We start from the raw sequence: 18,163 nt of genomic DNA on the forward strand, positions 1-18,163 counted from the left end.
GGGTAAAAAGTAATTCTGTATGTTGAGAAGAAAATGCAAGTCACTCATTTTTACTCCTAAGATTTAAGGAAGGCCTCAGGCCTATGTGAAATTAGAACCTGAATCTTGTCCACTCAGGCCTCACAGGGAAGCTCAGAGTTCCATTCTTGTAGGGCAGCAATAGCCTCACATTAGTCAGAGAAAACTCTTGGGGGCCACTTCTGTTATGAAATAATTAGCTCATTTTGTACTTTTTAGGCATATTATGTGCTGCAATATGTTCCTAATACATTCACTTTCCTACAAGTATTTTTGAGAGGGAGCCTATTTTGGAAAGTATATACGTTTGCAATAAAATTTATTTTCAAATTTCAGCTTTGCTACTTAGAATGACCTTGTGGAAGTTAATGACAGCTGTCCTGAACCCATGTTATTTCTTCACTTATAATAAAATGGAGATAATAATGCCTGTAATAAAAGCTGCAAAACATAAGCCATATATATATATTTTTTTGTGCTCTAGATTCAATTTCTCCAAAATTGGAAACCCAATCTTCTGGCAAGATAGAATACTGACTGTTAAAAAGGCTTCAGGGGAATTTCTAGGTGGTTCTTGCGGTGCTAAGGGCCAGTTATGGTACCCTTCTTTGTAGTGGTCTGAGTCCAGCTCAGACCTTTACAGAAGGTCTTTGCGAGGATAGACATCTGTGTCCTTCCTTCCAACACATCAGACAGCTCTTGTTGCCATTAAGTGTTCCTCATGGTAGTGTGGAGGCAGGTTCATCACTGGGTGTGTGCTGTGTGTTGTGAGGCACTGATAAAGTGATTTCTGGTTTTTACTATAAATAAATTGACTGTAGAGAGTGCTGTAATATTTGGCAATGCAAGGGGTTTAGCTGTATAGCACCTGGCACATCATGGCAAAGTTGGGCATTTTCAACTTAAGTCCTCTAGACAAATAAATTTTGTTTTGTTCTGTTTTTTTGACAATACTGGGGTTTGAGTTCATAATCTTGTGTTTGTTAGGCAGGTGCTCTATCACTTGAGCCATACCCCCAGCCCTGTTCTGCTTATTTTTCTGATATGGTCTTGCAGTCTTATCAGGGTGAGCTTGGACTGTGATCCTCCTCCCTATAGCGGCCTGTTGCATACCCAGGATGACAGAAGCATGTCACCACACCTGGCTTATTGATTTGGATAGGGTCTTGTTAACTTTTTGCCAGGGGTGGACTTGAACTGTGATTCTCCCAGTCTCTGTCTCCTAAGTAGCTGGGATTAGAGGCTTAATCCATTGTGCCCAGTCTTACAATTTTTTTTTTTTTTTGTGGTACTAGGGTTTGAACTTGGTGCCTTGCCAGGAGGGAGGGCCTAGCAAACCCTCCCTCGCTCCCCCCAAAAAAGGTCATGATACTCTCCTACCTTTTAACCTCTGGTGAGTTTTGTAGTACTTTTCTCGTTCTTGAGTTCTTTATATTTATCAACTTAGTCTACTTGCTGTAGGACATATGACCATATTAGTTACTGCAAATCGGGTATGTAATTATTTTAAAGTACATTTTGTGATGTAATTAAATAATACAAATGATTATAAGTACATAATAACTAAATTATTCAGTTCAACATGTTAGAAGAAAACATAAATTGCCCTCTTAAATCTTCAGTAATGAAATTCCTCACTTTTTTTGATACACAAAGATTTTGAACTTGAATTGTATAAAGGGTGAAAACTTAATTAAACTACAACCACTTTCTGGGCTTCACTCTAAAACTGGTCTGCTAACACTGATAAGGTAACACATGACAATATGACTGAAACATCCTCTTTCAACAGTTATTATGTGCTACCTACAAAAGCAATCGTGATGCTGAATCTCCCAGTTGTGACTTCATCAAAGTATGTGAATCCTGGAAAAGGCATCCCTACACTCTATCTTACTTTATACACCTAATAAGCATTTATGAGCAAAGTTCTGGAAGGAATGAAATATGAGTAATGGGGAGTTTTTAATCATGTGGAATTAAGTGATCTTTACCATGCCTCCTCCCAGGTCTCAGACTTAACTTCTTAACAAGCCTGATAATATGACTGATCCTGTAGCATCATTGATGAATGATGGCCACGGCAGCAAAATACAAATAGAAAATATTTTTTATATATTTTACCTAAGAAAATATCAAGATGTTTTGACAACTATCAAGGCAGAAAAAAAATGCATGAGTTGAACAAGGATTACAACTGTGAAATCCAAGTGTGTGAAATTCAAGCATTCAGAGCACAGCCAAATTAAGAGTTTGTTAGACCATAAATTTGGTTATAATATAATACAGGGTCATATAATGACCCAAGGTACACAGGTTTCTTTCTGTCCTTCATTGAAACAAAGAAAATTTAAAAGATGCTCTTCAATATTAGAGTTATGACTTAAGTACCTTTTAATTACTCATCTCCATAAATGACCTTAGATCAAGCCCAGGCAAGATATAAGTTGCGGTACATTTACATTTAGTATGCGGCTTAAAAAATAATACAAAGTTCATTCACAGTGCACAAGTGAAAACAAAGTAAATTTAAAATATTTAAACATCACATAGCCATGATCATTCAAAAGGTAAGCATGTTTTTTAAAGCACATCTTCATACTGTCAAAGTATCTGAACATATACACCAGATTACTGTGATAAGGATTACTATGATCCCATTTATTGGAAAGAGAAAATAACATGTTTCTTTTTCTCAGATAAATACATCTAAAATAAATACAAAATTATTAAGTAGTTAAGGAATTTATCTTTTAAACTTACACTTTGAAACTTTTTTGTAAATTTTTAAAAATTTTTTAGAGACAAGGTGTCAATATATAGCCCAAGATGGCCTCAAATTCACTTGTTCTTCTGCCTCTGCCTCCCCAGTACTGGTATTACAGGCCTGCACCATAAACCTGGCTACTTCACTCTGAATCTCACATGTAGAACTCCCAAATTGTAAGGTTAGGAAGAGTGATACTGTTCTCTGCAATGTTTACTATACATTTTCACACTATTTGTTTGCATTCAGTCACTACAGAATTTGTGGGAAGCAAATTGGAATAAAGCCTGGAAAATGGGGATAGTACAAAGAGGAGCCAATATATTGAAACCCCTAGAAGGGCCGCCTGTTCCTCTAGTAACTACAGCTCACCAGTTCAACTGTGAAGCAGCAGTAGCTACAATCCTTATTCGTATTTATGCATTGTCTATATGTAATAATTTTTAAAATTAATATTTTGACCAATTAATTTTGGGTATCATCAATTTAACATTATTCAGCCTTATACAGAGGTTTGCTCACTCCATTCTTTGCAAATTCTGACATGAAAAACAAATGATTCCTTGTCAGGTTAGACTTTAACTGCTGTATACTGAGTATCTGAAGTTACTTTTTAAATTTGAATCATTTGTAGTTTTTGAACTACAGACACAACACACAAGTTTTACTGTTGAGGCTGAATTTTATTTTTTTCTTTCCCTAACATCTGCATTTAATAAATACCTACCTTTCAAGGAATAAAAAAGCATGCTTAGTAAGAGATTAGCTTTAAGAAAAAAAAAAAAAAAAAAAGGACCATGAAAGAAGCTGTATGAGCGAGGGGTTGGGGAGAGTAGCAGAACTCACAAGGGATTTTTAACAATATATCTTATCATCTACTTTCTTATTAAGGGACAACACTGGCCTCAAAGAATAATGGTTCTCCCCCTACACACTTAAAAAATTTATACAAAAGGATTGATAAAAGTACTCCTTAACATCAACCTTTTGCTTGGGAGAAATATGCAGAAATACAGCTAAGGGAGTTTTTCTATCCATAGTTCACAGAAACAAATATAGTCCTATTTCTTTTTTTTTTCTTTAGAAACAGTTATGATGGTTGTTTAACAACTGTAAAAATATTCCTGACCTTGCGTAATGACTGCTTCCCTGTGTGGGCTTACCTACCATTGTTTAATGGGCTTACCCAGTGAGGCCAGCTCTTCATCTTTGTGTGGGACACAGAGCTGTATGCCCTTTCTGTTCACCACTGTCCTGACCTATCACCTATCAAGTAACAAAGTACTCTGCTACTGGCTGCTGAGAACCAGATGTACTTTTCTGATCTAACAGTTTGAATCAAATACTTTTATGTAGCAATCTACAGTTTCTGAAATATTTTGTGACATTCTCCAACTTTGTATACTAAGTGTCAGACGTTGAGGGATCACAATGAAAAATGTATTGATTTGAAAAAAGTGGGGGATAGCAAGGGAATTGTTACTGAAAACAATTCCAAGAAAACTATAAAATTAAGTATAAAATAAAAACTGTCATGCAGTGGGGTATTTTTATTAGCATAATAGAGCCTGAATAAAAAAGTTAAAAGATGGCATATTTCTCTGCTTTAAAGAGCTTTAATCAATAAAACAATTCCATATGAAACACATGAAGATGTTAGGAGGGCATTATTGTAACTGAACTGCAATGAATTAACTTTAAATTTTCAGTCAGAGAGGATGATAAGCACTATTGTAATTGCTGAAATAATTTCTATTTAAAATAGTGGGGGTGGGGGCAGTGAGGGAGTAGCTCAGGGTAGACTAATTGCCTCACATGTGTGAGATCCTGGGTTCAATCCCAGCCACTCCTCTTCCCCCACAAAAAAGAAGTCATATGAAAGAAAGCCTTTTCCTGATGCCTAGTTCAAATGTTTGACGATATTCTAAATGAAATTAGTCAACTGATCACCCTTAATCTTCTTCATCCTATTCTGTAATTCAGTGGCTCTGTCAACAGGAAAAACCCTGTTAACAGAAAGCCTAACTTAAGTACACAATATTCAAAATGAATTCATTTTGAATGGATACAGACAGTGTAAAAATAGCAACTGAAGGTACTGACAGTTTCCAAGGCAAATTTCTAAACTGAGCTGTTGTAATACAAATGAACCCATCTGGGGGGCTCTTCTCTTAACTGTTTTCTTTCATGTGTCGAATATAAGCTGAATGAGCACAGTCAAACAATTCCTGAATAAAGAACATTATAGACACAGATGATGACTTAGTAGGCTACCATCATTTTATATATACAATTGAAAATTTAGAAAAAAAAGATGGCTCTTAGAGTTATTCCAAAACAATTAGCCTTATACTGTTGGAAAAGACACTGACAGTGAGTAACATCTGTAATGAATTACACTAAGTGCCACCACAAGTAAGATAATGGAACAGAGAGCTAGTTTCCTATCTTCAAGGACTAACCTAATGACCAGCTATATTATCCCAATTTGTCACCTTGGTACAATCAAATAGGATGTTAATGCCATTTTCACTGGTGTTCCATTCAAAAGGCAGCTGAGGGTTTAAGTGCCTGAAACACACATAAATTATTTTTACCCTATGAGTTTATTGTATGTTCAGAAAGTGAAATAGCAGAAGAAAAAGAGGCAGGACAAAAGACTTTGAAGTTTTCTTTCTTCAGATGTATACAGAGGTGGTTATATTGTGAGTAGGACTCTGTAAAAACAAATCCATTTGATAAATTTAGGTCTGGGGAGGACAAATGAAATATTTCTCAATAAAAATTTAATTGCTTAAAGTCTGCTAGTTTTATTAAAATTTAGAATATCATCTACCTTAAAATACCAACATGATTTTATCAAATATGATGTGTGAATAAAAATATGTTAAAATTCATTTCATATAGAAAAAGAGCTTAAAATATTAAAATTGATTGGTAAGAAGAATCTGTGTATGGCTCAGCAAATACCAGAATTACAATAACCTAAAACAATATTTTTAAAGAAGCAAAACTATCAGGCTGTGGAACACCACATGGGTTAAAATTATAATTGAGAAACTACTCCTTTAGATGCTTGGTAACTTATAAAATGGTCAGAATGAAGCAAGACTACCACTCTGTTTCTTTTACTCTTTTTTATGGATCTGTAGGTTACAAATGGATCATCAGTTCAATTCATAGACTCCAGACCAGGAGGAGACAGGGAAAGCTGGAAGGCTCTCATACTTGGGCCCCCTGTGCAGAAGGATCACACAGCTGCCTCTCAGCACTGCCCTGGAGTGCTGGGACAGACATGCCAGCAGCAAAAGGCATGCTCCTAGATGCAGTGGTGACTCCAGACATCATACTGACCAGGTTACAGCCCAGGCACTAATTGTCATGTAAGATTTTTGGCTGGCTTTGGATTTTCTCATTTCATTAAAAACCCAGAAATATAGCTTGTGTTTTTAATGGGATTTCTGTGGCTTTCAAGGGCTTTTATCCTCCAAAGCCCACATGTGTAAACAAAAATGTCAGATAAGATCCAAATCAAGAAGGTATTAAAAATGTTTATATCTAATAGTAACTATTCATAATAATGATATTGGAATACTTTATAGTTTAAAATAAATTTTCATATTCTGTAGATAAATACTGACACTTATAAAAATACCAAAGTCATTTCTGGCTTTGTGTTAAAGATAATTATGTATTTTCTATTTTTTTTAACCACTGGGATTTGAACTCAGGGTCTCGAGTGTGCTAGGCAGGTACCCATGCTGCCAGACCTTTTTCACTTTAGTTATTTTTCAGGTAGGATCTCATGTTTTTGTCAGGGACCAGCCTCAGACCACATAGCCTCCCACATAGTTGGGAACAGACATGTCCCATTCCTGGCTTATTGATTGAGGCAGAGTCTCACTAACTTTTTGCCCAGGCTGGCCATAGACCATGATCCTCCCAAGGTCCCACTCTTGAGAAGCTGGGATTACAGATGTGAGCCACTGTACCCAACTGGCTTTTTTTTTTTTAATTTTTTTATTTATTCATTTATTCATATGTGCATGCTAACTGTCTTTTAAAGAAATAAACAAAACAAAGCAGCAAAGCATTCCTCCAAAGTTTTCTAACTTCTTCCTCTCTCATTCGATGCTGGCACACTGTTAGGAAGAACATATGGTTGAGTAATGCTTCCTTTTCTAGCTTGCTTTCTCAAATATATTTCCCCCACAGAAGAGAGGCATAGGTCAATTGGCTTAAAGGCCTTTACTGAGATGGACTAAGTCCATCTGGGGAAGGAAACCTTTTACATTTCTACTGTTTCCATTTCTGAAAGCTCTTTCAGGGATGAAATATTAGAATAAATGATAATGGCTTAATCATAGCATTTTCTTTTTTCAACTTCTTCAGTAAAAGCAAATGACTTATGAATAAACATTCTTCGGTGATAATTAACAACTGAATAAGTACTAAGGGAAGTTCCTGAATACATACTTTATTATGAACATGCTTATAATGCCAGACTATAGAATCAAACAAATCAACACATTAAGAGGAGTAATAAATTTTAAGACTATATAAATGACTTTAGACAGGAAAAAGGCTTATTGTAACATTTATAAACAAAAAAGAGTAAAATTATGAATAATTACTCAAATTCATAACTAAGCAAAGTTGAATATTTAACATATACATAATTACTCACTGACTATGGACACGAAGAATAAAGTAATGGCAACTACAGTTCAACTCCTTAGTACAGAAAACGAGTCACCTGCACATTACAAAATATCTTGGCACTTTGTCTATCTTGGTTCTGTCTAATATGAGTTCAAGAGAATATTTTTACTTTAGCCACAAGGCAATCAAGCCATTTAAAGGAACATTATACTTTCAGAGATTCATGCCATTATATTATATCATTAGGAAGAAACAGGAGAAAGTCAAGAAAAATGAACTATTATGAAAAGTTTAAAGTATAAATTATGTATGTAGGCTGAGGGTGGTGGCTCATGCCTGTAATCCCAGCTACTTGGAAGGCAGAGATTGGGAGGACTGCAGGGTTCCAGGCCAGCCCAGGCAAAAAGTTTGTGAGACGCCATCCCAACTAACAAGACACATATGGTGGCATGCACCTGCTGGCCCTGTAATGTGGGAGGCATAAATAGGAAGATCATGGTCCAGGCCAGCTCAGACAATAATGCAAAACCTTATGGAAAAATAACCAAAGAGAAAAGGGGTGGGGTGTGTGGCTCAAGTGGGAAGAGTGCTTGTCTAGCCAGTATGAGATTCTGAGTTCAAATGCCAGTACTGCTCCCCCTACAAAGTAAAATAAATAAGTAATGTATTTAGTTCCAATGCAAATAGCAGGATTTTTACTCACTTAATACAACTTATTTCTCCTGATGAAGAGCTTCAATAAAAGCATCAAGTTTTTCTTGAATTTCTCTAACTTTCTCTATGGAGATAAAAAGAGATAATAAAAGCAAATTTATTTTTCAAATGCATTGCAAATCATAGGAAGTAATTACCAAATAGCCTAGTGTATTTCTTTTACTTTTGAAGAAAAGGGACAAAGCTCTAGTTTTACCCTACCACCAGAGATCTAAATAATGTGCAGATGGGTCAGAGTAGCTTATTGTCTCTTAGGAGGGGAGGAGGGGGTGTAACAGACCCCTTTGGGAATCCAGTAAGAGCTATGGACTCTTACACAGAAAAAGGCACATACAGATATATGTATAAATAGGTACAGATCTTCTTTAAGATTCTCTGAAGCCCTACAAGGGACTCACAGTTAGCAATGTCTGAAACAGGAAAATATAAAACAATGAAACCATTTTTAAAATTAAAAGAACAGATTCAAATGGAGGGAGAGGGGAATATAGGAAAATGATGGAGGGAGGGAGTTCAAGTCTGGCATGTTTGATATATTGTAAGAAGTTTTGTAAATGCCACAATGTACCTCCAACCCAGCACAGTAAAAAAATAAAATAAAATGAAAAGATACAGGTCAGTATTTGACTGGCCTTAGACTGGGAAATGACTTTTAAAGCAAAAAGTAACGGGAGAAGTTACATAGGAAAGACCAACCAATATAACCACAGTGAAACACACACTTTCATTCATATATCAAAATGCCATAAAATTAAAAGATAAAGGAAACTGGGAAACATTTGTAATAAAAAGGGAAGGGCAACAACACTTTGAAAATACATACAAAAAGTACTTTTCCAGCTGTAAATGAGAAGTTTAAAAATACCAGAGCCACTAATGTAGATTTACATTATTTACTTGATTTTTAGTTTTTCGTGTTTATACACTTCCAAATAAAATCTCTAATTTCTCTCTGAAATGTAGATTCTTTCCACAAATGTGAACTATTTACAGTACAGGCTGATCTCTTATTAAAGGTAGAAAATCATGATTCATACGACTTCAATGCCAACTTAATGATGCTCCTCCTATTTTAAAATATAGCATGATATTTTAAAATATAAAATATTTTAAAATAAGTATTTTAATATCTATTATTAGAGATGAAATATACTATAGCATGATGACAAGTATTTTTGTCTTTTAACACAATTTAACATTTTAGTGGAAATTATCAATTGAGGTTGGCTAACTGGCTTAAAGCTGATCTAGAAGTAAAACTGGCAAGCATTCTGCTTTCTATCCATAGGAAAATCATGTAAGATTCATTTAACACTCAAACTTATATGTTTTACAATTAAAAGTAGTAATTTGCACTTGAAGACGTTGAGTATCCCTTCTTACCAGGAGGGAACATGAATGGTAAATCGTCAATAAAAATGGTCTTCTGGTAAGTTCTTATTAGCATTGCTGAAATGCAACAAAGTCTGCTATGGTTGCACATAAAGAGCATAATGTTTTTATGTCCTTTTTCTTGGTATTAGATTAAGACTAATATAAAATCTATGGGGAGGGCTGTATTGTTTTGATCAAACTATCAAGAAAATGTAACAGTCATCACAAAAGTAGTAGTACCACTTTCTTATATATAAGATTAAACTACAGAAAATAATTCCAACCTATCACTTAGAAGTGTAGTCTATATTTTTTGGTAGGCTGGCTTCCATTTCTTAAATAACAGTCAAACTAGTAAAACATACTTGCTTTCCCCAAATAAGGCACATTCTTAGTTTTAAAATTATTTCAGGGCTGGGAGGTATGGCTCAAGTGGTAGAGTATCTGCTTTGCAAATGTGAAGCCTTGAGTTCAAACACCCCAGTACCAGAAAAAAAAAAAAACAAAAACAGTTTAAAATTAATTCATCTAGTTGCTTTAAACAGCTGAATCTATTGTTTTCAATAGAGAGTTTCACGTAACTGCAGTTGATCAGCTAAAGAATTTGTTAAAAGGGCGGAGGGTAGGAGAAAAAGTTTTCTAAATTGTCTGATAGAATTTTAGAAATGGATGAGTCTTAAAAAAAAAATCATCTACCTAAAATAAAACAACACAGGGGAATTACAAAGAGGAATTTAGAATCTCAGCAGCAACTGTAACCACTTCACTGAGAAATATTAATACTGGGGACACTGTACCACATGAAGAGAAAAAAATCCAATTCTGTTTGGTACACGATTTGAGTGCAGTCGGGCAGCTGCAGGGCCAGTTATCCAACTTTTGCCCTATTGATGACCTCCATCCTCAGCTGGATAGACTATGGGTGTGGGTACAGCAGCATCACTATTCAGAGCAAGATGCCAAGAGCCACTCTGAGGCAGGTGTCTATAAGGTCTAAGTGAAAATCAAATCCTAAAATTAAGAGGTAAGCATTTTTTTTCTCTAAATGAAAGGACTATTTAACATGAAAATCACAGAATAAAAAAAGTCAGATTTTCCTTAAAAAGTTATAAAACGTTACAACTAGACTATCAGGACACAGTACTATCATGCCTTGTAACCTCAAGAATGACACAAATGGCGCTTAAGTAAGTTAGTGGAAGTAATGCAAATGGGCAGTATGAAGAAAGAGAACTTAGAGGAAAAAAAATCACTTGCCACAGATGTAAAATTTTAATACTAACTAAAGAAAATCATTTCTTTACTCTTCATTTACCAAATGATGCACTGCATGGAGTAGTATGGGACAAAGAAGATAGGCTATCTTTGAGAAGCATTCCTTGCTCACTCTCAGTCAAAATCTATGAAGTGTCTATGTTTTGGGTGATTTCATTTGGTCTTCATTCAACACTGTAGGTATCACTGCTAAAGATGAAGATGTTAAAATTTAAGGAGTCAGCTCTGTCCTTGTTCCCGACTCAGAAATACATACTATATCTGCTACCATATGCCGAGTTTAAGCCATAACAAGGCAAATATTACTGTTTAAAGTCTACTTTTTGTAAGCATTGTCTTTTATGTAAAATACACATACTTTGGTACAAGTCAGGTATATGAGTAAAGATGAACATGTTAATTAGAAAGCAAACTCCCTTTCCTATTGAATATTTGGATTAAATATTCATAACCAGATAACTTTTATAAAATCTCTACTTGATAAATTAAACCAAGTACAGAAGGTATTCACAAACTATTTCTGTTACACAATTCTACACGTAGTGCATGCAGAGTCTATTTTCCATTCACCCAATGTTTACTTAAAAGATGAGCTATTTCAAACATCAATTCATTGTGCTTCTTGATTAAATCATGAATATTCCCATAATCCCCAACTCATAAACCTCCAGTCTCAGTGAATAAAGTTTCTTCTCTTCAGATGACTTGACATCCACTCACATTTTGGGCCTCTTTATCTTCACATGAAATGATACTGCTACTCTCATTTTCTTTTTGAGTCTTCTGAAACTTGCTCTAAAAGTCTCAAATATAGACTAATCTGTAATTAGGTTTTGAATACACTGTGAATGCCAAAAGGCCAAACCCAGGAGAAGGTTCACTTCAGTGGTTAATGACAGTTTAGAAGAGGAACAAAGAGCCACACACACAAAAAAACCACTATCACATGCACTGAAATAGATCTTTTATAACTTTTGATGCTTTAAAAGAAAGCATAAAGAAACCGGCTGAAAACTTGCTAATGCAATACACTTTAAGCAAGCCACAGATCTAAAGATTCAAATGCACCTTAACAACTGTTTCATAACATGCTGTGTAAGCACTGTGTACCATGCCTCAAGACATCGTGTAGGTGAGATTCTGCTGTAATGAGCTGAAAATTAGAGGAAGCCTTCTTACTGTGGAATGCATGCTGCTCCTGAAAAGGTCTGCTTTTTATTAGACAATTGTACTATGTAAGTGCCCTTAGAAACTCAGTATTTAAAGAAAACTAGGAAATGAGGAAACAAGGGGGAAAAAAAAAGGTGACCAGATTCAAGATGATCCAAACTGGTCAAAATCTTAGATTCAGCACAAGGAAAAAAAGTGCCCCTTTTATAGTTGATAAAAGGATGAACCAAGGAGATAGTGTCAAATGTATAGTGTTCAATTTTGCAGTCAGCTTCTGAGTCTTGAAGCCTATAGCTTTTTTCCCTAGAAATAAGCATGATTATTTTTAAACAGATTCATTAATGAAGACAAACAGAATACTTCTGCTTGTTACTGAAGAAGGCTAATTAACTTGTGTCCTGGAAAGCTGTTTACGACTGGCACAGTAAAGCCCAAGTTCCCAGACTTCTGGGATCTGTGAAGGATGGTTATTTCCATTATTTCAAAAATTCAAGGGGAAATTTTTGTTTTGGCTAGGATTACCTCCACTCTTCTAACAACTATTTACTTAGGCTGATTAGGAGCTATACTTGGTAGCTGTATGTTTCTAATGAAAAAGAATGTAAGTAAATTATTGTAAACACAATCTTCTAAAAATCTTGTTGTGTTAGTTTTCCATTGTAGCAAGATTTCCAAGAAAAGTCAACTTAAAGGAAGAAAGATTTATTTTGGCTCACAGGTTCAGAGGTTTTAGTCCACAGTCACTGTTGTTTATGGGCCTGTGGTAAGGCAGAACATCATGGCAGGGAGAGCATGGTAGAGCCCAGTTGCTCACCTTATGGTGGCCAGGAAGCAGAAAGAGAGGAGAGAGGAAGGGGCTAGGGACAAGGTATAACCTTTTCAGAATCAATGTGGGGAACAGCAGGGACTGCTTATGTGAATTATCTACTTAGAAAAAAATCTGCCATTTAAAATCATGCAGTGTAGCACAATACTTGCTATGTAACAGATGTCCATGAATACTTATTCACTGTTCAGTCATTCATAGTTGAGTGATCTGACTTAACCAAAGCTTAATTCAAGATTAGAGATGACTATTAAAAATGCACTATTTTATGACCCCCAAAATACGCCATTTAAGAAGGAAAGGTGCATTAAGAAAGTTTGTGAGGAACAGTTTAGCATGTTTGTTGAATATATGAAGCTTAATAGTGACCTGTGGATAAGTTCAGCTTAAATTTTTTCCTCATCATTTATACTAAGTAGGATTCAAAATTTTTTTTTTAAAAACTCTTTTAATGGAAGCATTTCTACGAGGCTCCTTTACGCTAACATAATCAAGCCTCTTCAAATACTTTCTATATATTTTTGAGCCTATTCTTCAGAAGACTTTCAGCATGGATGAACATAACATGGAATAGCTTTATTTTCAAATATTTATACTTGTGAGATCTTTCAACTTTCCTAAGTGGGTGACAATCCCTATTTCAGTTTAGCTAGCTATTAATAATTATGGATTTGCCTTATTTAACAATGAGAGTATAATTCCAGGTGTTTGTCAATGTTAACAGATGCAAAATCTTGATTTTTTGGTGACCTGAGACTTCTTAAAAGACTCAGCTGCTAAAAGAAATAGAGGAGGGTTTATGGAGGGTTGTACTTGGATGTGTAATTCAACAAATTCTTGAGATGTGTTTTATCCTTCAATAAGCCAAACTAAATAGCCATGTATTTATTTGGACTGAATAATTTTGATTTCTCCCAGAATTGCTTATGCATTACAATAATGAGCCCCACGAAATTCATGATTATATATATTCATTTGGTTGATTTTATTGTCTAATTGAGTGCTCACTGAGAGGACTGATGAGTGACCTCTCTCGGTGTGCTTCTCTTAAGTAGCTGTTGCTGTGGTCTGATGGCCACCGTGGACCAAGCAGCCAGCTGCGCTTTCCACCATACAGACACACTACCACTATAAAGCACACATAGCTCTTGAGCACGTATTTTGAGAAGTTACCAGTCGCAACCCAAGTTTCACTTTATTTCATTTGCCTAGACTTTCCCTTTCCTTCCATCCAACATTGTCACTTCAGTAAGTATTTTTTGTCTTTTGTATAGAAGAGATGTTTGTAAGTGGCCTCAAATTCTTTTTGAGATAGGCCAGGGAATTAATAAACAAACTAACAAGCTGATTTGTAGAAGACAGACCATTAGCTTGCTGATTCACACAATATACTAGAGTATTCTAACCATGGTCTTTTTATATTGGTAATGATTTTTAAATCAATTTAAGAACATTTTGCAGGGCAGGGTGGGGATGACAATATATGTCACATTGAACCTTCTGGGAATAATTTCTGTATGAAAGAAAAAACATTTTTATCTATGCTTAATTCTTGGAAAACCCAGTGTTATAAACATCTGTATCATTTATTTTTAGCAACAGAAGTAAAAAATAATATATTTTTATAGGATTCATGACCATCTTTCCTAGTAAAAACTAAATACACTCTACCATAAGATTATAATTATCTACTGTGATTTATTTTGTTACTAGTACATCTAACAGCACAAATGATGAAAAAAACTTTAGTTATTGTATATGCTAACTCATTAGTAATACATTGCTTTATTTTTTCTCCCTCAAAGCTAAAACATACCATGTCTTTTAACTCTGCAGAAAACCCAAATATCAACACATTAAAAAAAATATGATTTAGGCAATAATAATTGAGAAGGCTAAAAAAGATTAGTGAAATACACCACAATCAATTAACTGTGATTTTAAGATCCTTATTTTTTTCCTTTCCCATCTTCCTCCTATTCTTAAAAGTATATTTTATCTCTGAATTTTGTTATGAGGAAAGTTGAAACATTTTAAAGGAAAACCACCCAGGAGCCCTTAAAAGAGATAGGACATCGTTTATCATCTACAAAGACAGATTTATAAGAAGAGGGCCCCTTCTGTTCCTTTAAGACTGCAAAACAGATGGGAAGTGAATGGACAGTCAATGGGACAAGAAAACACATGGGAGGTGCTGCTGTATATATGTTCCCAGCATAAGAAAGAGGTCAAGATTGTAACTGCATGACTGGGTCCTGGAAAGGGTCTTTCTTCAAGCTGTTACAAAGACAAACACTGTTCCTCATCCTGCTGTCAAACTGTTATAAATATTGGTTTGTCAAAAGATCTTCAGTGCAGAAGATTTAAAAAGGAGGCGTAACACATGAATGAGTCATGAGGATGATTTTAAACAGTCAGTTCATCGATGTAACTTTAAAAGTAAAGGAAAATAATGTAAGACCAGGGAATGTAATTCTGATCTATGAACCAACCTAAAATTAATGAAAAAAATGTAGAACTAAAAAGTATAGGCTTTTATCAAATTAGGTGAAATGCAAAAATGAAATACAAAGTTGTATATATTAAATAAGATGCTGCATTAGGACAAAGATAACTAAGCTTATTGTAAGAACAGGAATTCATGTTTTGTTGGGCTGATTTTATAAGTTTTGTTATTTGTCACAACAATACTGGAAGGATGTATAACAACTGATAAAAGTTTCCCTTTTCTAACATGCTTGGAACCAGGCTAGAGATATGATTCAATCGTACAGTGCTTGCATAGCATGTGTGAGCCCCTGGGTTCAATTCCTACCACCCATAAAAACAAACAAATAATAACAATAAAAAAAAATCAAGAGATACATGTTGAATTATTTATGTCTACCACCATATTACCCTGAATGTACCCAATCTTGTTTGAAATGCTTGGGACCAGAAATATTTCAGATTTTGGAGTTTTTTGGATTTTGGAATATCTGCTGAGATGTTATCAATTGTACATCTCTAATTTGAAAATCTAAAATCCCAAATCAGGAGTGTCATGTCAGCACTCAAAATGTTTCAGATTTTGCAGCAGTAGAGATTTCAGACTAAGAATGCACAACCTGTATTGGTTCAGTAAGTCAAAATAAAGAGCAGAAAAATGAAAACAACTTCAGAATTAATTTCACATATTCATTAGTTTAGAAAATCACCTTGAAATATTAAGTCATAACTTCTTTTTCTCTGAAGAAAAGGAAAATCACAAAATTAAAATGGCAAGGAGAATACAAAGATGTATAAGTCAGAGTTATCTTTCTTGAAGAATGAAACCATGAATATATATATCTTTAGAAGACAAACTTGTTGTTCTAGATCCTTAATGATTGGTTTCATTAGGAGAGCAAGGTCTAAAAGTAATACATATTAAAAATATATATAAAAAAAGAACCCAAATTATTTATCTGGATTATCCATGGTCATCCACAAACATAAACCCCAAAACTACAGAATTCCAAAACAATTCTAAAAAGATATTGTCTCTAACATATATTGTTAGCCTTGCCATAAATGTTTATGCAACTGGCTAAATCATTAACGTCAATGAATATCAACTTATGTGAACAAAAAGAATGTTGCCTTTCAAGCCTCATGTGACTTTAAAACACACATATGTTTTGTAAACTGTAAAGCACTATACAAATGTGAGGAACTGGTATCAAAGCTTCAAGCAAGATATGGATTCCAAAGTACCAAATGTGATATTACATGGGAATATTTTGTATGCTTGAATATTTACCTAGATCATTACTTTCTCCTCATTTTCAGTAATCTTGGAAAAAACCATTTCAGAATACAAGATTACAAAGTTAAGAAGCAAATGGATTGTTAAAAGTAAGGCAGCAGGCAAACATACAGAGCTTTCCTTAGTAAAAGAGTATCAAGTTCAAAAAGTAGCCAGACTGTACAGAAGGACTAATCTATTAGCTGAGATGAAAATGATCTGAACATCTTTGAATAGAGAAGGAAAGACATAATGAAGACACACATATAGGAAGACTACGGTCCCAAATGTAGGTGGGTGATTAACTTTCAAAGGAGAATGATTTTCAGTACATGTTATACTATAATATGGCCTCTAGAATACTTGAACTATATAAAATAACTGGTAATGGAGATTTTATTTATTAATGCTGCTTGTTTCTCTGAATATTCCTGAATTAAGTTTATGTGAAGAAGTAAAATTCAGCCCACTCAGCCAGATGAGAAAATAGAAATAAGGACCCTAACAATGAACTGAAGGTGTGAAGAGGAAGCTCCTGATGAAAACTGTGTTCCAGAAATTATGTCCCTAGGCCATATTCAAGATTTAGTTTAACTACATTATTATAGTGGCAATCTCTGGTTTATTTTTTAAACTTTTCCAACTATATTTTCTAATTTTCCACAATGCATATGTATTGGTTCTGTGATAATGGAAAAAAAAAGACGCTTGCAAAAAAGCACTAAAATCCTGGTAGTGTATTGGTAAAGGTTTGTTCATATGATTTCAGAGTATAAAGTGGTGTAATGAAAGGAGACTAAACATTAAAGAAAAAAATCTGAACTCTTGACTAAAAAGGATATCTAGTGAAATTAAAAATAGCAAACTTGTTTTTACAACTCAAAATACTAAAACCTGGAAAGAGAAAGAGCTGAGAAAAAATAGAGTATTTGGCAGATAGGAGGTAATAATGAAAGAGAAAATCCATTATGCAAAGTGGACTGCATAAGCTGAAAGCATCACAAGTTCAAGTCCCAGAGATAGACCCAAGGTGGGAAGTTACAGGAAATGTGATTTCAGTGTGAATTCCAACCCATGAGAATGATACCATGATGAGCAATTATCACATGATCCCATACAATATCTCTTGGTACCACAAGCACCAAAAAGTTATTTGGAGACAATATCTACTATTTTTAAGATTTAGCATACCATATATTAGCTTCATTATCAATAATTAAGATCATAAAATTTCTAAGGTAATTTTGAATTATGCTCATTGGGGGGAAAATGGTTTAGGAATGTATAAAATAGAAGAAAATTAAAATTCCTTTTGTCCTTAACCCATCTCTCCAAGTACTGCTAGAATTGTACTTCACAGAGCTTACCAGCTTAGTATCTATCAATCACCAATCCTTCAGGAGTTCTGTTTTTCAAAAAATTTATTCATATCTTGCTTAACTTTTTTTTAATATATTGTTATATAGGTCAATGGATTGTTTTGTGATTGTCTATGGGTTTTTCTTATTAGATTCTGTTTTTTTTAAATCTTAGAACTAAGTAGAGAAGACACAGAAACATAAAAAAAGCAAAACAGTTCAATCCTAACTTT

The 18,163-nt window shown here is 34.4% G+C and overlaps 1 protein-coding gene across 4 annotated transcripts in view; it reads right to left on the bottom strand.

Annotated features, from left to right (window-relative positions):
* Positions 1-2,394: 2,394 nt before the first annotated feature.
* Opa1 (OPA1 mitochondrial dynamin like GTPase) overlaps positions 2,395-18,163 on the bottom strand; it is an 85,988-nt gene continuing 70,219 nt past the window's right edge. For all 4 annotated transcript variants that reach the window (XM_020181700.2, XM_020181701.2, XM_020181699.2 and 1 more), the window contains 2 exons: positions 8,151-8,225; positions 2,395-5,502 (listed from right to left, as the gene is read on the bottom strand). In XM_020181700.2, coding sequence (XP_020037289.1) covers positions 8,161-8,225 — 65 coding nt within the window. In that variant the 3' untranslated portion in view covers positions 2,395-5,502; positions 8,151-8,160. The remainder of the gene's footprint in view (positions 5,503-8,150; positions 8,226-18,163) is intronic.

The sequence above is a fragment of the Castor canadensis genome, chromosome 5, assembly GCF_047511655.1.
Source record: "Castor canadensis chromosome 5, mCasCan1.hap1v2, whole genome shotgun sequence".
NCBI lineage: Eukaryota > Metazoa > Chordata > Mammalia > Rodentia > Castoridae > Castor > Castor canadensis.